The sequence below is a fragment of the Aythya fuligula genome, chromosome 15 (assembly GCF_009819795.1).
Source record: "Aythya fuligula isolate bAytFul2 chromosome 15, bAytFul2.pri, whole genome shotgun sequence".
In the NCBI taxonomy this organism is placed as follows: Eukaryota; Metazoa; Chordata; class Aves; order Anseriformes; family Anatidae; genus Aythya; species Aythya fuligula.
This window is the reverse complement of record NC_045573.1, coordinates 3754326-3776165: the sequence shown is the minus strand read 5'-3', so window position 1 is coordinate 3776165 and position 21840 is coordinate 3754326. Positions and strand designations below refer to the sequence as shown.

General features: G+C 52.4%; 1 protein-coding gene across 1 annotated transcript in view; it reads right to left on the bottom strand.

Annotated features, from left to right (window-relative positions):
• Positions 1-2226: 2226 nt before the first annotated feature.
• Positions 2227-21840, bottom strand: part of RNF216 (ring finger protein 216) — a 62230-nt gene continuing 42616 nt past the window's right edge. Inside the window, exons 13-16 of the mRNA XM_032197717.1 lie at positions 16737-16834; positions 14021-14243; positions 5797-5866; positions 2227-5438 (exon numbers count right to left, since the gene is read on the bottom strand). Coding sequence (XP_032053608.1) covers positions 5119-5438; positions 5797-5866; positions 14021-14243; positions 16737-16834 — 711 coding nt within the window. The 3' untranslated portion in view covers positions 2227-5118. The remainder of the gene's footprint in view (positions 5439-5796; positions 5867-14020; positions 14244-16736; positions 16835-21840) is intronic.

Genomic DNA, 21840 nt, shown 5'->3' with positions numbered 1-21840 from the left:
GAAAAAAAAAAAAAATAATGACCAAAACAGTATTTTTGTTAGTATCTATTTATATATGCTCTCCATGGCACTGTGTTACCAGCTGTTGTCTGTACTAGGTCTGCATTAGCGTGTAACGATGTGAGCGTTCGCGACGGGTGGTGCTGAAGCGTCCTCGAGGGTGTTGAAAGGCACTTCAAAATCCTTTGGGGGGCCGCTCCCCACACCACGGAGCCTTTTCCCCGCGCCCCTCGCCCCCCACGCCAAGGGTGCTCACGGCGTCGCCGCCGCTGTGCCAAGACGAGGCCGGCGCCTGCCGCAAGCTCGGGGCTCGCCAGCCTTAAAACCTGTCCGAGGGGCAGCCTCCGCGGGAGCTTGGTGCTAAACTCTCAGCTCGGAGAGCGACCGGCCCGTCCCAGCGAGGGGACAGCTCGCAGACGGGTCCCTCGCCACCACGGGGTCCCCGCCGGGGCCCTATTTCGGCTCTCCCAGCCAGCGCCCTGGAAAACGCGCCCGCCCGGGGCCGAGGGCGCCTCTCGAAGGAACCAAGTGTCTTGATGAAGCCCCGAGCGACCCCGGGACTTGGCACTCACTCTTCGCTGGCCTTCACACCCGCCGCGTCCCCTCCTCCCCGGCCCCAGTGGCAGATCAATCCGTGTCCCCCCCTCCCCTGCTCCGGCTTCTCCCCTGTGACACTAGGTCGACATCTCCTCCCCCCCCTCCCCGTCTCCTCTCCTCGGGTGTTGTGACTCTCCGAAAACATCTCACTCTGAAATTTAAGTTTGGGGTTCGTTCGTTTTTTTTTTTTTTTTTTTTAATTTTTTTTGTTTATTATTATTTTTTTTGTAAGTGCCATTTGTATAACTTAAAAGAAAACTAGCTTCAAATGGAGAAAAATGAATAATAAAAAAAAAAACCTGCATTCGGACACGAGCGGTGCCGCGTGGTCTGTCGGGGGGCTGTGGGGATGGCTGGGTTTGGGGACAGCGACCGAGGAGCATCGGGGCTGAGCCCGGGGCACTCGAAGCACAGAGGCTTGAGAGAATTTGGGGGCTGGCCAGAGAGCGTCCCAGAGATGGAGCTGGCTCTGAGGATCGTGGGTGGCGTGGTGGGAAGTGAAGGCTTGCTGCCAGCGAGCAGGCTTAAAAGCAAAGCTGGCCAGAGCCCAGGCCACGTTTCAAGATGCTCGGGGCAGTCCCAAGCCCCCAAAAGCCCACGTGCGCCCTCGAGGTGCTCACGAGGGATGCTCCTGCAGCCACCCTGGGAGGCAAAGCTGCTGCTCTGCTTGGTGACAGGGGGAAAAAAAAAGGAAAAAAAGAGAAAAAAAAAAAGAAGGAAAAACCAAAATGCATTTGCAGCCCAGCCCAGCCCAAACACTGCGTGCAGGCGGATGAGCCGGGGCAGCAGGATGTGCCCCCAGCCCAGCCCCGGCAGCCGCTTGCTCAGCTTTTAAAGGTGAAGCTGGTTTGCTAGGAGCAGAGCTGGAGCTGCAGCACAGCCCAGGAGGGACCTGAGCTTTGAAGAAGCACTGGAGCAGGGCAGCGAGGGCTGAACAAAGGAAGGATGTCGGGCTGCTGCTGTAAACAGGGGGAAAATAAAGCAGAATGCTGTGCAGGAAGCGCCGAGCATCTCGCTCTGCTCAGCTTCCCGGCCACGCCACGGGCACCCAGCGCCTCCCTCCCGGCCCCTCTCCCCCTGCCCCACAGCCGGCTGGTGGGGGGCTGCCAAATCCCTGGAAACAGGGGTTTTAACCCAAATCTAACTTCAGTTCACCTCCCCCCTCCACGACACAAAGCAAGCACTGATCCCTTCCTGCACGGCGGCCACCGCTCCCATGTCGGGACCCTCGCTGCACCACGGAGAGCAGAGGAGCCCCCCCGGCGCTGTCTCCCCCCCGTCCCCGAGCTGCCAGCAGCCGTCTCCTTTTTCCTTTTGCTGCTGAGCCAAAGGAAGCCGGAGCCCCGCAGCCTGCCTCCACCGCTGCTCCTGCAAGGGGGAAGTCCCCGAAGCCTGGCGCAGCGCTGCTCACACCTCCTGGTTTCCATTTACAGGAGCGACTGGAAACCATTTTCTGTTCCGTTCCTCTCTCGGCAGCGGCTGGAAGGCATCAGGGCTCCCGCAGGAGGGGCGGGGGGCTCTGCCCTGCAACCCCCCCACCCCGCTCAGCCCCAAAAAGGGGCCAAAAAAGTCCCATCCCCACCGTCCCGCGGCGGGGCCGAGGCTCCCGCTGCAACCACAGCACGGAGGTGAAAGCCAGAGTGCACAAATTTATTTACAAAAAAATTCAAATTACAATATAATACAGGAAACTTTTTACACACGGAATATTAGAATGGTTTACTACCGGAAGGTAAAGAAAAATATTTTTTTTTTTAATTTGTTTTTATTTTTTAATAAAACACCTATTTGTTTTCGGCTATCGTTATACAAAGTTGCAGAACATGCACATCTTTACAGGGTTTTCTTTCTTTTAATATAACGTTTTGCTAAGTGCAAATACTAAGTTTCTCTCTCCACCTTTAAGGCAAGTAAAACGGGACACTGCAATTAACCATAACGAGTACCTGGAGGGGAGCAACCTGGGCACAGCGACCCCCCCGCCGCCCCAAATAACCCAGGGCAGGGCGGGAGGGAAACGGGGCGCCAAACTGGAGGGCCCCGAGCGGGGATTTCTGTGGGTTGTGCAATCATTTTTGTTTTGTTTTGTTTTGTTTTTTTAAAGTAAAAACCAAGAACAGACCCAAAACGCTATCGGAAAGCACAGCTGCTGGAAGCCACGCGGGTTGGAGGGAAGGAGCAGCCACACGGTTCGGCTGCGGATGCATTTTCAGTGGTCTGGGGGTTTTCTCGGTGGGAGAAGCAGCCACACACACCGCCAGGCACCTCCCCAGCACCGATTTCTCCTCTCGGACACAAAGCAGCTCGTGGTTCTGCGGGGCTCCAGCCTTTCCCTTCCTCCCTGCCCCTCTGCCAGCAGCCTGAGCGTTGATCCAGGGCAGCACCAGGAGCTGCCACGGCCCCGCGGAGGTGTCCCCAGCTCCCGTGGGTCATCTAAACCTCACCTAAGGCAGCCCTCAAGCCCAAAAGATCTCAGCTACTAAAAAAAACAAGGTTCCCTTTCTGCGACGGGCAGCCACCCGCGCTTCGTCTGAACTGGGTCGATTCTCTGAGTGCCCGATGGTGCTGGGAAGGGCAGCGTTTGGTGGATTTAAACCTGGCTAAAATCCTGACGAGAGTGGGGAAGCCACCGCAACCCCGTGGCTACCTCCAGAAATACATTAAGAGAGAAAAATTAAAAAAAAAAAAAGATAGCAGCAAGTGAATACCACTTGGTTATTAACGCTAGACAGAACATGGCACCGAGGAACACGCAACGCTTCGCAGGATGTATTTCAAACCATAGGAAACACCTGAAAGCAGGGAAAATGCTGATTCAGCTCCAAAAGGCAGGGAATTGCCCGCTGTGAAACCCTCCCAAGGCCACAGCCCCACGGCTGGTGGGGAAACCTTCTCCTGCCACCTGGAGCTGCTGTCCCAGGCCTCTCTCTGGGAGCTCCCGCTGCCAGCACAGCGCCGAGGAGATGCTGTGCCAGGGAAGGCTTGACAGGAGTCAAGAGGCAGAGGCAGGGGAGTTTTACCTGAACAAAAAAAAAACACAGGCAAAAGACACCTGGATGCTAAAACACAGCGGGAGGAAACCAGCAGGGAAGTGCAGCGAGCTGGCTCTCAGCAGGAAGGAGCAGGATGCAGCACGGATCAAAACTCAGGAACAACTGCGCAACCGGACTGGTAAAAAAACAAACCAAAAACCAAAACAAGCCCAGAACTTCTGGGAAGAGGCTTTCTCCCTCCAAGCATTTTTTTTTTTTTATAGGGGTCCCAGACAGTACAGCCAAGGTCTGGGGAAAGGGCTTTGCACCAAGGCTCCTCACACACCCCGCTGACAAGCTCAGGCAGCCATCACAACCCCTGCTCCTTACACAGCTCTGCTTCCCCTAAATCCTCGCCTCCTGAGCCCGGCGATGCTCATGTTTGCCTTTTAACACGCCCTTCTGAAGCCAATTAAACTGCAATTTAAGTTTTTGGGAGTTAAATGTTTCGGAAGCAGCCAGCTCCCGACAGCACGAGGCTGCTGCCTGCGGGCTTGCAGGGATTTCAGCTAAGGGGGGCTCCAGGCTCGCAGACCTACACGGGTACTCCCTCGTTTTGTGCAAGAGCACACAGCACACACCACTCCTGTGCACCAAAACACGTGTCTGCCCCAGCAGTCTTGGAGATGAGGGAGCTGGCTTTGGCTCTGAGTGCTTCCCCCAAGTGCAGAAGGGTGTTTGGGGTGCCTGGATAACAGCAAAGCCAAGGCCACGCTTGGGGAAAACACCTGAGCCCTTGGCAGGGGGCAAGCTCAGTTCCCAAAGATCAGGGTAGGGAGTCTCCTGCTGTTTCGGAAAGCCCTGAGACAGGAACGTGGCTCTGGGGCTGCCCACCAAGATCTGAGCAACGAGGTGGCTGCCGCATCCCCTCACTCCTCTTGCAGAGCGAGAAATGCTGAACACACTACGTCTGCTTGGGTTTGAACAATTTATTTCTGCTGGGAGGTGTTAGCAGATTACAGGGATGCTGGAGAAAACGGGAAACCCTGCTTTGGGCTGGGGCGGCTGAGTTCTGTTATCTTGATCCTGAAGGTCTTACTCAGGTGCCAAGTCTCTCCTTCCTTCCCCCAAGACTCAGGCTTGTTGCAGCTGCTCTGGCCAGCAGGAAGGTTGGATTTTTGGAAAACTCCCGAGGCACGCTTGCATCCCTGTGCTCCACACGTCTCACTTTCCCTCCCAACAGCTGTCTGAACGGCCCTCGCCAAACAAACCAACCAACCAACCAACAAAACCAACCTGGACTCTCAACACGGGAAGAAATCCTTGGAAATGCAGCACCGAGCCCCGCTGCGGCACAGGCTGAAATGTTTTAATTGCAAAAAGTCCGGAGAAGCCACGACCAGGGTGGGGTGTAGTGCAGGGACACGTGAGTCACAGCAGCTCCCCTCGCAGCTGGCTAACCCAGGGGGCTGAAGCAGGACCGGGGGGGAACGTTACCGGGGTGGCTTTGCCCCGCGGTGACTCTGTGTCAGATGCTATTGGAACCGGGTCAGAACCGGTGTCGGGGCTGAGGGCCAAAGTGCATAGGCAAGTTGTGCTCCAGCTGAACGTTGATCTGGGGAAAATCGTAGTTCACCCTCATGTTAGGCAGCGGGGGCACGTAGGGGGCGGGGATGGGGCCTATGTTGAGGGGGATGTTATTGTACATGGGACGGACGGGAGGGAGAGGGAAGGGGGGGTGCACGAAGGGGTACGGAGGCATCCGGGGTTGGTGGAGGTTCTGAGGAACGGGCCTGGGGATGACCTCGATTCTCTGGATTTTCTCCATGGGCTTTTCCACGGGAGGGCCGATCCGCTTGAAGCTGTTCTCTGCAGAGGGAGGAAGGAAAAGAAGCGGTCATCCTACAAACAAAACCCACTGAGCCTGGTCAGCTGCTTTGCCGAGCAGAGAGGAGACATCACTGCACACACAAGCCTCCTGGCTCCCCATGGTCCCAGCTACAGCCTGCAAGCTTTAAAGCTCGAGGGGCTGCCAGCAGGAGCAGGGGGATGGCTGGCACACCTCTAGAGCAAGGTTTTGGTGCTGGTTGGTGCTGAGCAGCAATGCCCAGTGCAGCTTGCAGGCAGCCAGGCTGTGGAAGAAGCCAAGAAAACCAGAGCTGGGAACCCCAGGCTCTCCGATCGTCCTCAGTCTGATAGCAAAGCACAGATAAAGCTTGTGACTTACCCCCGTTCTTCTTCCTTTGTTCCTCTTCAGCCTCTTTCTGAATCTCCTGAATTATCTTCTCGTCATCTTCCTAGAAACCACAGGAATATAAAGAGTCAGTGGGCTAATTCCTGCTGCAGCAGCTTCCTCCTCTCCCAGTGCTGCTTTTCTTTTCGCCAGGTGTTTGTATAGGAAGAGGCAAATTCAGCTGAATCGTCCTCGTTTGGGGATGATCCAGTCAAAAGCAAGGCTGCGATAGGGGACTGCAGCACAAATCACTTGCACGGAGCCAAGCCTACTCTACAGAGTATGACTACGAAGTTTAGATCAGCTTTCCAGGGAGTTCAGTGCTAAAATTCATCGACTTGATAGAAACCAGAGAACTGCAACCCAGCTCCGCCCAGCCCAAGAGTTGCTGGAGAGCTGTTAATCTTTTAAATGGCAATAGGCTATTAAATATTTACACTATGCTAGCACTTCTTGAGTTTTTGGCCCAACAGCTGGAATTAACACAGCTTAAATCCTGGCTCCACCAGCTAAATGTGCTCTAACGAGGCCATTTAGATCTTATCTGTAACTTTGAGGAGGACATAAATCACCATACGTTTAATGTCTAGCTAGACGTTATAGCAAGAATATTCAGACAAGAATATTCAGACCCACTGCTCAACGAAAACACAGGAGCAGCTAGAAGCTGAAAGCATCCTTCTGCTCCTTGCTCTTCTCCACCCAAAATAGCAGCAGCCAGACCAAGCAGTGTAGTAAAGCCTCAGGTGGCTGCAGGGAGCTGACATTTACACCTCCTTTTTATTAAATCAAGGGAGCATGATGAATAAAGTCTTGGAAGAAGACCGTGCAACTCCTGAAGCAGAAGACAGGCGTGCCTGGAGGGACAGCCACGGGCACCAGCAGCCCCTAGGGACCAGGCAGCTCCCAGGTTTTGCTCAGAGCCACCCCAGTGTTAGCCTGAAGCCAATCTGATTTGTGTTTCAGCATCAATTGTCCACGTGCAAGAAAGGTGAAAAATGATTTTCTTCATTGCACCGCAGCGTGCCACGGCCATCAGGGTAATCAAGATCCCACCAAGGGTCTAACGAGACAGCTCCCTCGTAGTGCCAGGCAGCAGATGCACTAGTGGCAGCGAGAGGTCCTCCTGGCCTCTGCAGGCTGCATTCGCTGCTGCTGTGTGTCCTTTGGGATGAAACACGGCCTGGCACGGCCAGAAAACAAATGAGAAAAGCTAAACATCTCCGACAGTGTTTGCGCTCTCGTGTTAGTGATTGGGGAAGAAGGCCAAGAACGGGAGCTGCTGGATGACACAGAACACCTGCACCAGCCCCCAGCCCCTCCGGGCCTACCTGCATCCGAAGGAGCATTTGGTTTGCTTCAGCAGTTCATTTGCAAGTGCTAACAGTGGAGCAGGAGGGAAATTCCACACTCCGCACACCCCACAAGGCGCAAGGCTGCTTCGCTTTGTTCATCCTACTTCCAGCACTGGCCAAAACCCATAAATTTCTTCCTGAGCACTCTTAACGTGGAAAATATCCTCTATTTTGAATAGTGCTCTGGGACTAAATTCAAGATATGCTCTGTGTGTATCTACACTGAAATGATATTAGGTCTAGTTGGCCTCCCCATCTCACTGTCCTGCACATGTCTAGCAGCAGTGCCTGGGAAGCTGGGATGTGCCCTCCTCCTGCTACCAGATAAGGTTTCCCTGGGAGACCAAAGTTATCTTAATCTGCAGAAAGCCATCAAAGTCAGTACTTCCCTCCCTTTGATTATTCTTTGAGTCAATGGTTAAAATTAAGATTCTCCGGCAAGTTTTTTTTTTTTTTTTCTCCAAGCAGGCTGCTTCCACAGGCTGTTAATTACAGCCTATCTATCTCCATAAAAAGTGCTGAAGAATGGCTCTTCTGAGCCTATGCAGAACTTCTGATTACCTCCAAGTATCAGATTGCAGCACTCCCTGGCTAGAAAGCAACACGAGACCTGGGCGTGCTCCACAACAGGCAACCAGGCATCCCGTGCTGCTCTCCGGGGGTGGCCCCAAAGCTTCAAGACCTCACTTTGATTTGTTCCCAAAATATTGTTTTTCTGTGCCATTGAAAGTGAGAAAGGCACCTCTCCTATCTTATTGCCACTTGCTTTTTTTTTTTTTAAAGTTAAAGTTATGTGACAGGAAAGATGCTGGTATTTTAAGCACAACTGAACACAGCTATCTCCTATATCCTTCCCTTGCATAAAGGTAAAAATCTCCCCTTCAAGCCTAGAAATATGCAAAAGTCCTTTCTAACCAAAGCTTTTGCTGCAGTCTAAATCCAGAAGTAACCCTCCAAACTGGTCCTTTCCAGGCACTACCATCCTGCTGCCATGGAGAGCGCAGCTCAGATGCTAACAGTGTCCATCACGTCCCAGAGCCAGGCTGCACCATCCCCTTCTGTTGATGAAGTCAGCCCTGCAGAAGTCTGGGGAATTGGACACATCAAGAGCACAACTTCACAAGACCCTCCAGCAGCTAGGGCTGCTTGACCCCCGGTTTAAACTGCAGCTGACCTCTGCACTAATGACAGATCGACAAAGCCATCTGCCCCGGGCAGGCGAGCCAGCTGCAGGCACCCCCGGGTGCTGCTGACTCCAATTACTGCAGCTCCCAGAGCACGGGGCAAATGCCTAACTGCAAACCCCATCTGCCAGACCTCCAAAAATGAGGTCTGTCTCGTAAGGGTAATGCAAAACACATCGCCTCAAACACAACTGCTGGAGAGCCCTGCTCAGCCCTGTCCCCTCTTCATCTTGAAGAGGGGGCAAACCCTGCAGCACGCCTTTGGGGCAAAAAATCTGCTGACTGCAGACTCATGGGGGGACAAATACAGACCTGGGTGAGGATAACTAGTTCTGGACTAGTTCTGTGGCTGTCCACCAGAGCAGAGGCATAACAAGCCACATCTGAGAAAATAAGTTAGCAGCTTTGCTGCTTCTCTGCTGCTAACCTCCCAACGCTAGGATACACTTTAGAGAAGCATTTATACTTAAGCCCACATACCAAGCGTTGGCTTAGAGCCTTTTTGCATCAGTATTTCTGAAAAACTGGTATCCATTAATATAAAGAGAACAAAAATACACTGCACAATATGCACCTTCCTACTTCAAATCAGAACCTGACGTTACATTTGGCTCAGCACAGTTCAATACATGCAGCGTTTAGGAAAGATCCAGCTGGAACAAAAGAGAAAACAGGGATATGTGCACATTAAGATAGTTTTAGGCTATTTTGAAGAAAAGCTGAGGCCGCAAGTTCTGGCTACTACATCCTGCACCGTCATAGAAGTAACAAGTAAGTCTCAGGGCTGCAAATATACAACAAACACAACAGTGGTATTTTTGCAATACACCTCTAATTTTTGAGAAGCAAAGGCTGTTTTCTGATCGCACCGTAATTGGAGAGGGATGACAGATTCATTTAGGGGCAAAGCATCCGCACCGAAAATTAAGTTTTCATTACAGCACTTACGGCTGGTTGCTGTGGTAAGAAACCATCTAATGTCATCTGATGGGGTGGAGTCTCCAACACAATTTTAAAAGCCTCTTGTGTCCCTTTTCCTGAGTGGGATCAAGACCCTGAATAAAGGATTAGATTATAATTTTAATAGCCTGTTCACAGGCCGCGTGGATCGGAGGGGTTTATCCTGTCAAGTTAACAGTCATCTTCCTGTCAGCTGCCTCGCCTGCAGCAAAAATAAAGACAGAAAAAGAAAAAAGCAACCCCCCACGCCCCAGGGGGCTCTCAGCATGACCGGCCTGTGTGTTTCTGAGCAAGGAGGAGGTAAACGGGCTGTTTTGTGAGAGAGAAAATGCAGGGCAACGCGACAGCGCGGCCCTTCCCCGTGCTCCGCTGCATCACGGGAGAAGGGAGGTGGCCAAGGCAGAGCGCAAAGGATCTAGGAGATGCGATCCCCCCTCCTTATCAGCAAACGCTGCAGAGAGAGAATGAGGTTATTAATAGCATCGACACGTTAATTGAGAAGACAGGACGGAGCTTTGCCCCCAAACAGGGAGCAAGATGCTGCCTGACAGCAGGCCGCTCACCGGCCTGAGGCCTGTGACAGGCCCCGAGGGCTCCTGATTTCCACCATCTCCTGCTGAACCTAAATACAGAGGGCGTGGAGACGATCAGAAAGGATGGCTGGGCTCTGCTGGGTTGTGGATGGGTTAAATCAGGAGCTGGGCTGCTAAGCCAAAGGCCTCTCAATGCCACAATGAGGCTGAGGGGAGAAGGGGACGCAGCAGCCATAGCTCTGCGAGGGATGAGCCCCCAAGTGAAACCTCCTCTGCCTGGAACAAAAGTGCCCCGGCAAAGCTTTTGAAAGCTCTGCTGTTATCTATTGTGCTCCTCGTTATCTTCTTTAATTATTAAGTGTCACGGGGAAAGGGCTGCCTGCCTCCTGAAAGGGAGAAAACAGGAGACCTGCTGACTGCCTAGCCCTGCAGAGGGGCTGGAGGCGCGTCGGCCGCCATCGCCTCCCCCTTCCTGGCTTTTCACTGCTTTCTTTTTTTCCACGTATGTGTGGCCGCAGCCGTTCCCAATAAACTCGAAACCATTTTCACGACGGAGGCTTCCAAAAGGACTAAGGGGTTTTGTTTCAAATCATTCCCAGATCAGCCGCGGAGAGCCTGAGCAAGAACAGGCGCGGGCTGTCTGCTGCGCCTTGCTCCGTGCAGCAGGGAGGGGGATGAAAGCCGCCTGTGTTGGGACTCCAGCGGGGCTCAGGCAGTGCTGCAGGAAAAAGGGGGGCCAGCACGGGGACCAAGCACACACTGGTGCCTAAGAAATGCAGGATTCTTTCAGCAGCAGACATGCCGTATCCACAGAAAGCCATCGCTACCGCGAAGTAAGCTTGTGCTTGCAATTAGGGCGTTTCGGAGCTAAATTTGGGGGAGTTGTCCCCCCAACACTCCAAGCTTTTGTCCCCCCAAACGCTAGGGTCAGTGCTGTGTAGGCATTTCATGCAATTCCCTAACGTATTTTAATTTTTACATAGTCCTCACTCAACATCTTCTGGTTATAATACTAGAGAAAGGGTTAATTGCGAACACCTTAAAATGATTAGTCCTCTGCTTTGAACTTTAATGAGGGGTGCTTGGGAGCGTTTTAGGAGTTACTGAAAACATCTTAAAGTAAAAAAAAAAAAAAAAAAAAAAAACCTGCTATGCAGTATTACTGAGAGTCTGAAGGTAAGTATTGCATTAAAAATAACACATAGGAGAGCAGAACCTGGTTTATCGAAGCAGTCAAAACGCGTTAGTCACACTGCACCGTGGGGTTAGTACAAACCACCTACACTGCACACAGCACCGTGCACACAGCCTCAGGTTTGCTACAGATACTCAGAAACCAGGGAGTGCTCAGCCCCTGAGCTTGCTCTTTGCAGAATCAGTCCTCACAGCTCCATCCTTTGCTTTGTCCATTATTGCATCAGCCTCTCGTGCAAGCAGCAATGCCTCGGCAAGCAAGCCGAGCCCAGGCTAGCATGGGCTGCAGAACACGTGCAGCGGGACTTTTGGCCGAGCAGCTTGCTGGCAAGAGTGCCTGGCACGTGCTTGTGTCCTGCAGAGGTGCAGGGCACGATAAGCTGTAGCAGAAACGCAGCGATTAAGCGATTACTGCCTGCTACCCTGGAAGCCGCTGACCACAGCCTGCTTGCAGCTTGTCTCTGAGCCAGCAAATACTGCACTTAGACCTCTAATTTAGACTCAAGGCTGATTACAACATAGGAACTAACCTTTTATTATGGGGAATTTTGAAGTGTCTGCTTTATTCTCCCAAGATCATTTGAGACAAAGACTAACAGATGCTGCAGTTCCTAGAAGAATGTCTCTAATACATCCTAATTAAATGTCTTTAATAGGTTTTTTAAGCCAAGCTAATGAAAAGGTTGATTTATCCCTTCTCAAGGATCATTTTAGACTGAGAAAACGTTAAACATTTGGAAAGGAACAAAGCCTCCCCATTTTAATGAAACCCAAATTTTGCCTTAAATAATGGGGAGTTAGATACAAACCAGATTCTTCACAGAAGTGTGAAATTACCCAGGTCTGACAGAAAGCTAAAACCTGCACCCGTGAAACACAAACTGACAAGACAACAGCACTGCAACCATGCCACTGCTCTGCCAGGGAGACTGGTCTAGGCGGGGTGTACATGAACACATCAGAAATCAGAACAATGTCCTGTCACCCTCTAACAGCCACGCTTTGGTGGCACATGTGTGCCCTCCCCGTTTTGCAGCAGAGCTTAATGCAGGGAGACAAGTGGAAGCTCCTGAGCAATGGCTGCAAATTCCACAGCTGCCCCAGCCTTGTCTTCTCTGCACGTGTGCACAGCAAGGCTGCAAACACACGCAGACCCACAGGAGATACTCTCTTCCCACGCTGATAGCACTAGCCATCTACCGACTTCAACAGAATACAAAAGATTGAGCAAAACCAGAAAAAAAATGCGAGAAACACGTTAGAAAATGGCCACATAGCAGCCAACAGAGCTGGGGTGGGGTTAAACCCTCGGAGACGCATCATCCCTGACAAAGGACGGACACTACAGTGGCATTTTGCTCTTCCATATCCCCATGTCAAGGTTCAAACTTGCTCCCACTCCTCATACCTACCACATTAACTCCTCTCACGTGTCCCACAGGAGAACACAGATCTCCCAGGTGGGACTACACATTCATGGCACTGAGCCCCTTGCAAGGAGGGTGATGCAAACAGGTACCGATGATTTTATGCTTAGAAGCCAACAGCAGAGCTTCCTGTTATTCTTTGCACCGCAGCGAGGACAGTCACCCCACGTCAACTCCCCAGACCACCACTGCTCTGTCATCCAGAAAAAAAGGAGGCAGTGCCAGCTCTCTGCTGACGGTGGGAAATTTTCCTTTGCCACAACATTGGTTAATTAGAGAGCTGGAAAGGGGCCGGTGACAGTGCCCTCTTTGTGCTGCTTGCTTATTTATTTATTTTAAAGTACAGTATGAGCTTTTTGAGAGGCCTCATGTTTTCTCTGGCTCAGAACAAATGCCATTACTGAGCACAATCAGCAGCCTGACGGGAACAAAGGACTCCAGCGCTGCCGAATCGCATCGCAGAGGAAACCAGGGAAAAGGGGGACAGGACTGCAGGGACTGCAGAGCCAGGTGTCCAAAATGTGGGGCTAAGGGGTGCCTGGAAGCAGGTGTCTGCTTAGTTTAGCACCTCTCAGTGACAGGGTAAGGCAGAGAACAAAGACAGGCAAGCAGAAGACTAGGAATCTTACACTTCTAGGAAGAAGGGAGTCATTTTGAGTGGCTTTGCTCCACACCCGTGCAGGACTGTGTGCTTTTCCTGCAAGATATGCTGGGAGCAGCCTGGCAAGCCGCAGCATCCTGAGACAAAGAAGTGTTGGAACAACTGAGGCTCAGACAGGCCCTGCGCAGGCAGATCCACGTCCACAATGCTCTGCTACTTTGCTGAAATCAGGAAATTCAGCTCCTGCTCCAGCCTACACTCCCTTCCAGATTTCTGCTACAGACAACCTTTACAGAAATGCTGTGTGAAAGCACCATCCCATGCTTGCTGCAGCTACAAGACGCATTACAGTGTGAAGTTTTAAGTTACTACAGCTCCCCTTACGGCCCAGTCCCTATTGCAGTTCCTCCCCTGCAGCTGTTGACAACAGCCGTGAGAACGGACACAACTGCAGCTCGGGACCTTTGGCTCACAGGCACTTTTCTCAGCAGCTCTGTCTCTGCGAAAGGACTCACAGAGTCATCTGAGCGGACAGGGAAAGCTATTGGGCACCAGCAAGACAGCAGATGCAGAGCTGTACCAAAAAGCAACTCAGCTGCAAAAGGCAGGAGCCAGTTCCAGTAATCCCAATGCCTGCTGCTGTGCCCTGCTGCCAGCACACGCTGCCCACCAGCTCTTTTCACAAGTCCGCTCCCCAGAACGGCGCTCAGAGCACTTCCAACCAAAGCCCTTGTCTGTTTTTTTTCCTAAAGCAACACCAGTTGCTTCCAAGTCGCGGTCAGATTAAGTCTGTGCTGATGGAGAGGCTTTCAGTGTGTTTTTTAGCTGCCTTGGGAGAAGAAATGTTTTGCTGTCTCCGACCGGCTGTTTTCCTCTGGAGGAACGCGTGCATTTCAACCCGCTGGCATGGGACGGTAATTGAAATCAGGGTGCGAATCGTGGACAAAAGCCCTCCGTTACTTACTGTGGGATCTGTCCAGAGAGAACACTTGGCACAGTCCTGGCAGGGAGCCCCGGGCGAGCGGGGGTGCTGGCAGAAGTGGTCGTACCCGTTAATGGCAGCCCGGCAGAGGTAGCACATCTGAGCGCCGCAGCGGCAGGACATGCGGTTGCAACCCTCCGATTTAATGAGGCCAGTCCCGCACTTGTGGCATTTTCTAATGCGGGCAGCTGTCATCTTCTCTTCTCTGCAACACAAGGGGAGGGAGAAGAGTTAGAGACGGGCTGTTTGCATTCACCAGCCTGCGGTGAAGTTGCTGCTGCACCATCCCAGCACGGCTCTAACCCCCTCTCCCCCTTCTCTCCCCTCCTACGCTATCCCCACAGTCCATCGCCGTTCCAAGGAGGTCTGGGCTCAGCTCCACTTGGAGCCAGCCCATGACAACTCAAGAACAAATTAAGTGAAGGAAAGTCAATCACTTACTGCATGCTACAGCCCCGATTCTGGTTTCCATGCGAGCCAAAACACAGCGGTGCCAGGCTCTGGCTCGGGAGGAATTTAAACTGTAAGTCAAGGGACCAAAGGGCATGAGGATTCCTGACTCTGCCACAAAGAAATACGGTCCAGGAGATAAAAGTTCAGGAAAAGCAAACTGTTTGCTGTCATCTGCTCAATAGTTTTATGTTTGGCTGTTGCTCTGGTTACAAAGTCGCCATGGCCATGTCGTTTTTTTTTTTTCAATGCTGGCTGCTACGCTCCAGATTTATTTGGTTTTCGTTAAATTTAAATCAGTAACTGAAAGATAATCACGTCTTTCCCCACTGAGACTGGGCTTTCCCAGTAAAATTCCCCACATAAGTCTTCCAGAGGTTATTGCTTTAGGTGCAAAAGACAGGCTTCTAACAAGGCGTGGAATCCAGGACAACGCGTGGTCCCGTCCCGAAGAGGCAGCCTGGCAGCAACACGCCCCAGTGCAAAGGCTCAGCCCACGGCGATGCTATTTTGGCACCGAAAGGGAGCAAAGCCTCGGTCATTTAATTAAAAGACTTAAGAGTACAAGCTGTCATCCTGAGGGCCCATTTTCTGACCACGGGAGATCACGTTACAATTTAATTTGCCATCTAGAACTGAAATCTGATGACAGCAGAGGGAAGGGACTGCACCAACCGAGGAGGCACGGTCCTTTGGCTGCGCTGACCCAAGCAGGGAGAGATCTTCCCCAGCCAGCACCTCCACCCAGCTGCTCCAGCAGCCCTGCGAAGCCAACATGTGTTTGGGAGATGACAGAGAGGTATTTTTGAGGAGGATCACAGCACCAAAGCAGGCACAGCCCCACAAATCGCTCCATCTGCACAACCGGAGAAGCAGCGAGTGGCGAGGTGGAAAAAGGAGCAGCTGGAGGTGGGAATTTCAGCTACCCCCAGCTCCCGTGTGGTTATATCCAGCACGACCTGTGCCCAGGTATTAGGAGGTGCTCTAAGAATAGACAGGAAGGAAAAAAAAATAATAATCAATTTGAGACTGATTTCTGCGAGCTGCAGCTGCTCTTCCCTCCTCTGCTCAACAGGATGCTGCTGATGCAGGGTTTTTTTTTTGGAAACTTTGAGCCCAGCAGGAAGTTTGGCCTGAACTCCAGCTGTGCTTCCCTTTCCTTACGCAGGGCTTCAAAAGGAAGCTTTTATTGTGCAGTAAGATTCATCTATCTACGGCAGCAATCTGCTAAAGGTTTTGAAACTGATTTTTTTTTTCCTTGTTGGGGACATGACAACTTGTATCTCCTCCCTCTCGCCCCTCTTTCCTACAGGGAAAGGAGTGACAAGAGAAAGAAACCATATCAAATCTGGGACAGTATTTTGTTCTAAGTTATGGACTGTGAGATGAGCAAGCAGCAATCATTCAGGCTCCCAGCGGAGGAGCTCTCCAAACTCTGCTCGTACCGGACACGCTGAATCAGAGAGGAAAGGATTGGGCAACGCAGGCAATTCCCCTTTGACTGTACAGACATGCAGCTTCATGGCTCAGCCCTCGCTCGTCTCCTAAAGCCAGCAGATTTTGTTATCTATGGTAGCAACGAGAGAGCTCAGGCTTCAGAAGGTTTTGGGGGTAACACTTGAGATTTACACGCAAGCATTTCAAAACGTGACTTGATTCTGTAAAGATTCCTACAGACGGAGTGGTTAGAAACAGAGAAACTTCTGAGAGCAAACACATCCCTCCATAAAGCCACAAAGCAGCAGCTGAGCAAGCCACACTTCAGCATGTTGTCACCAGTCTCGATTTTCAGAAGGTAAGCTCCTTTGACTCAGGATGCTGCTTTGGCTCAGCACAACACCTCCCTTCTCCCCCCAAGTGAATGGGAGCAACGCAGTGGGGGTTTCTCACCTCGGAGAAGGACCAGGTGCCAGCCTGCGAGACATGGGGCTAGCCAGGGGAACAGGCTGGTCTGGTGACAACTCTCCCACCTTCTCAGATTACCGCCTGCATCCCTTGCCAAGTATCTTTCACAGAAAGAAATCCCATCCTAGGAGCCTCCTGACCCCTCAGCTTTGATGCCTCCAGTACCTCCCCGATGGAGGTAACGACACCCAGCAAGACTTCAGGGCTTCCAGTGTTTACAAGAACAGCTCAGTTTCTTACCCTTCTTACCCCCTCCACGCCAGTTTATTGTCTTGCACATCACCATTATTATTATTAATTTTACCCAGCCCCCTATTTTTGCTCGTTTGTGGCCTTTACTTACATGGACGTCCTGTATTTGATGTCATCCTTCTCAGCCAGCTGCTCGCAGGTGAGGTTCATGTGCTCCTTCCACAGCCCCTGGCACTTCCGACATGTTTCCTGAAGAAGACAGCAAGTGTTAAAGGAAGAGAAGACCCAGCACACCACTGAGAGCACTGGGGATTGGAAAATTCCCATCTTTTCCCCCACCACATTGCAGCTTCTCAGCTGAGGATGGGGCTGGCAATTCTGCATCGAGGCACAAGGCCTCAGAGAGGTCCGCGGGTCTGTCCCACACTGGAGACCAGAATGAAACCACCCATAACAGGAGCCAAGGGGTTTCCAAGGCACAAGAACCCAGGCACAAAATGCAACTGGAGCTATCTATGACTGTATAAAATGAGTCTGTAAATCCTAGTTCACCTCCAACTCAAGGAATGGCCACCAGGTCAACCAGGAGCAGACTGCAGAAACAAAAACACGATGCTAAAGGTCACCAAGCTCCTATGCTTCCTGAGCAAGATCTTTCCCCTGCATACAAGGGGCTTTTGGTTCAGCTTGTGATGGAAAGCTTGCTGCTGTTTTGCGGTTGCAACAAAAACTCTGCCTCACCTCACAAGCCAGTCTATATTTTGCTTTGTAAAACTTCACGAAATGGTTAGAGCAGCTTGTGCGAGTAAATGTTTTACAAGGCAGGATGTGGACAAGTGTCCACAGAACAGCGGTGGCATATGAAAAAGTATTTACGAATTCAACCAAAATAGCCGAACTAAATTTAGAGCAAGCGACTGAGCTCTCCTGTTCTTGTAAGCTCTTCGGCACCAAGACTCAGCTCAGGCTGGTGAAGCCTCACGGAGCAGAGAGCTGTGGAGGCACTCTTGGCAAGGGAGCTTGGACTAACACTGGCAACACAGTTGATTTTTTCAGCTGGCCGTCCAAAGAAAACATAATTTTGTTTTGGGTCAAACAAGAGATTTTCCTTTAATTTGAGGACGATTAAAAAAGCATCCAAATCAAACTTGGAAGAGGCGCGCGTTTCACGATCCAACTGTTTCATCTTCAGGGCTGGGACTCGGGTTTTTACATCCAGCTTTCTCCCCCCTGGCAGGAAAACCAGAGGGCTGTGAAGCATCCTCTTCCCCTCCACACCAAGGGAGGTCCCTGGAGACAGCCCTGCCCTGCTCTAGTTGCACAGCTAGTGAGATGACAACTGCAGAGACATCTTTTTGAGTGCATTACCTTCATTTTACTTTAATAAGGAGCTTCATAGGATAGATAAGAATTAGCCAAGACTCTGAAACTCTTCATTAGTCTAACCAAAAGCTCTCCTCAGCTCTCGGTGCCTCCTCTGCCTAAAGACAGGCGCAGGCAGCAGCGCGCTTTTGATCGCTCATCAGCCAAACAGGATGAAGCCCAAAGCTTCCAAGGAAGCCACCCCTAGGAGGGGGAGTGCAAAACGTTGACTTGTTTGTATTTGTGCTCGCTGGGAGCTGCTTAAGAGCTTCAGCTTTCATCTGTGGAATGAAAGGCTCCTCGCCCCGGCTGGGGAGCTGGATGTGTTTGCACACCGCAGGCACAGGGCTGGAGGAGGAGAGCCGAGCGTGTGTCCACGTCCCGGAGCTCAGCACAGCATTTTGTCATCACTCACCATCCCAACACACCTCGGGCAGGCAGGCCCAAGCTTTAAGGGGCTATAGGTGCCTTGTTTCTGGTGATCCCTGGGAATCGCCCATCCTATGCTGCGTTTTCCCGTTCGAGCTGTTCAATCTGGCACCATTTCGGGTGCCTCCTCGGCGAGGAAGCTCCCTCCCCTTTGATTCGACACCCAGCCAAACGCCACTCCAAGATCAGAAGTGATTCATGTTTTTTTGCACACATCAAGGGTTAAAACCAGTCGCTGGGGCCCTGCTACCCACAACCACTTTCACACGCCAGCAACAAAGATTTCACAGCTTTCTGCCAGAAGGGTTGGCACACGCTGCGGCCAGGAGCCTACAATCCCCAATTACTGAGCTCCAGGAGCCTCTTTTGCTGCCGAAGTAGAAGCGATGCCCTTCTGGAGCAGATGGAGCCACTTCTCCTTCACACCAAGTCCTTCCCTTTGCCTTTGGTCACCGCCACCACCCCAGTTTTGAACGCCGCAGGTATTTAAAAACAACACAATCCCTGGAGCTGAGGCTGCTGCCGTTTGCCAAACAGTTGTCTCCTCCACCCAGGGGAACGGATTCCTTAACAGCTGAGGAGAAATGGAAAGGACAGAGCCTCGCAGGCTCCCAGATGTGCTGGCACTTGGTGAACCTGGAGGTGTCAGTTTTGCCATCTCACGGCGAGCTCCACGCAGCGAGAGCCATCACGGGTGGGCTCATGGCACAATCCTGGCCCTGCCTGGGGCTCAGCACCACCATCCCCGGGGTTTGAGCTACCACCATCACCTGCTGCACGCCTCCGGCCTCGACATCCCCCTTCCAGGAGAGAGAAGGGAACATTTTGGCAACGCAGGGGCCGTTGAGAGCTCGATGCAACTCTTGGTGTAAGCGAGACAACGGCCCATTGTTAGCAGCTACAGGAACTGGTGTCGGACCCCTCGGCACAAAAAGGAGAGGAAAAAGTGTCTGAGTGCACGGCTCGGACAAAGGCAGCTGCTCCAGTGCCATAGCTCAGGTCACAGCCGTTCCCTGAGAACACAAAAATGCCCTCTGGAATTTTTACACCTACTTGAACCAAACCCGCTCTGTCGGGGAGGGCTCTGCCCGTCTCGCCCAACGACGATTTCCATCTCGACAGCGCTTCCACAGAGGGCTCTTTCATTTCAGCAGCAGCTTTTTGCTCGGTGAAGAAATGTACTCTGCCATTTCCATATTAATTAACCTAAACACGCGGTAGGACGGCTGATTTCTGCAAGCACCCTGGATTATTTCTATTGTGCAATCCTGGCACCACGACAAGGCTGCCGCGAGATGAGGCAGCACCTCGGTGCGCACAAAGGGGGGACGCATCCTTCCCACCCCCAGAGCTGACAGCCGGGGAGCGCATCGCTCCTCCAAAACCAAATCCTGTCCCCAGATCCCATCCGGCTTCTCCTGCAGCTGTCTGTGAGCCAACCCTGTCATACAGAGGCACCCGATGTGGGAAAGCACGTTTTATTTTTAATGAAAACAAAAGCTTTTTGGTGAAATTAATCCCTTCCAGGGGGGTGAATTCACTGCGTTTCCCCAGCCCAGCCCTCCTCGCAGGCAGGGCCAGCCTAACAGGCAGGTAGAGCTCACACAGCTCGCACTTCCAGGACGGTTTGGAGAAGCTTTGGCACTCGTGAGCAACTCCAAACCAGGCACGGATGCCGGAGATTAAATATCTCCTGCCTGTTACATCTGCCCAGGCTTGGCAGGCGGCCTGGGACAGTCCATTAACGCGCCGGGCTGGGACAGCAGAGAGGAGGATGTGATGGAGAGGGTGTTTAATCACCCTGTAATCTCCTCACTGTACATCTGTTAGAGGTAGTGGCTCCGTTTCCTCTCGCCGGCCGCCAGGAAGCAGCCGGGATTAGCACAAACATGTTTGGGTTCAGGAGGATCCTTTGTTCCCAGGGGCTCTCTGTGCTTGGGGCTGCCTTGCAGCGCAGCCACCCCGATCCTAAACGGCCCTTGTTCATTGTCCCTGCCTCCAGTGAAGGTACAAGGAAGTGTTTTATGGGAACCAGCCTTCCCCAGCACTTCCACTGATCCTCGCCGCAGATGCTGAAGTATTAAAACACAGCCTCAACTTTTTTCTTTTTTCATTCCACCCTCTCCTAAAAATAACTCCGAGGTCCAGCCCGTGCATTAGGGGGGAAGAAAGCCCTGAGAAATGAACTTCCCCCCGCCAGCCCTCGTGTCCTTTCGGCCACAGGCAGGCTGTTGTTTGCACCGCCACGAGCCACCACGAAAACATCAGCCGATGCACAGGGCTCCGTGAGCGGCTGCCCACGGCATTCCTGCGTGCCTGCTGCTGCTGGGGGAGGTTACACGAAGCCACGTCCTGACTGAGCAAAATGCAAAGAGGGGAGGGGAAAAAAAAAAAAGCAAAAAAAAAAAAAAGCTCCTCTCAAACACCAGGCTGTCATCACCGCCCTCCAGCTCTCAGCGGTGGTGGAGCAGGGTCTGGTGCTCTCCTCGGCTCCCCGTCTGCTGGGGAATTAAATCCTTTTGCTGCAGCACCACACGGGTCCCTGTGTCCCTGATGGCACATGTGGGGATGTCGGTGGCTGCGCTCCCTGCTCGATTCCCTGCTCCTTCCTGCTTGCAGACGCACAACAGCGCAGGCTGGCCTCAAACCGGCCAAGTTTTACCCCAAACCAGATGTGAATGCATCAGTCTCGGAACAGCAGCTCAGGGCCAATCTGTGCTGCGCTGGTTTCGTTACAGGGCTGCAATTCCCAAGCAGAGGAGGTAAAGGGAGAACACGAGCACAGCCTTCCTCCCTGCTCCCTTAACACCACACCGACCTCGGGTACAAGCGGGTGCAGGAGGAGCTCCAGGAACCCAGCGTAAGCACGGACACGCTCTCATGGCAAACTCCTTCAGAGCTGTTTCTGGGATTTCCTCTATGTTAAACCAGGATAAAGAGGACACGATCCAGCCCCAAACAATCCACATTGGTGAGAAAACCTGCTTTAGATACGTAGGAACACCCAGCACAGGAAAAGGGGGCTCGGTGAGCACCCGACTGATCCAAGAGCTGGCACCGCGGCGGGCAGCAGCCTAGATCGACCCCAGGCACCAACCCCAAAAGCACAAAACCCACTGAGCGTGGCAAAACGGACACAATGCCTCGGGTGGACAAGGAGTGACGAAGTGGTAGCGGGGAGGAAATCAGTGCTGGGTGGTTTCCTCCTCCTGCTGGAGCTGCTGTTCCTCAGGCAGCGCTGCCGCTCAGCGGCCGCCGGCCACAGCGCAGCTCTCGGGGCTTGGGGATGGAAAAGGAGGAGAGAAAGGAGGAGACGAGCTGCTGGGAGAAAAAGTGACGTCTCCTCAGCACAGCCATGATTTGTTCTGGGAGGGGAAAGGAAGCCTTGGAGTAGTCTGTGTGAATGGGGCAGCGTGAAAACCTAACTGGAGACCTGCAGGGGCCGGGGATAAGGAAAATCCACA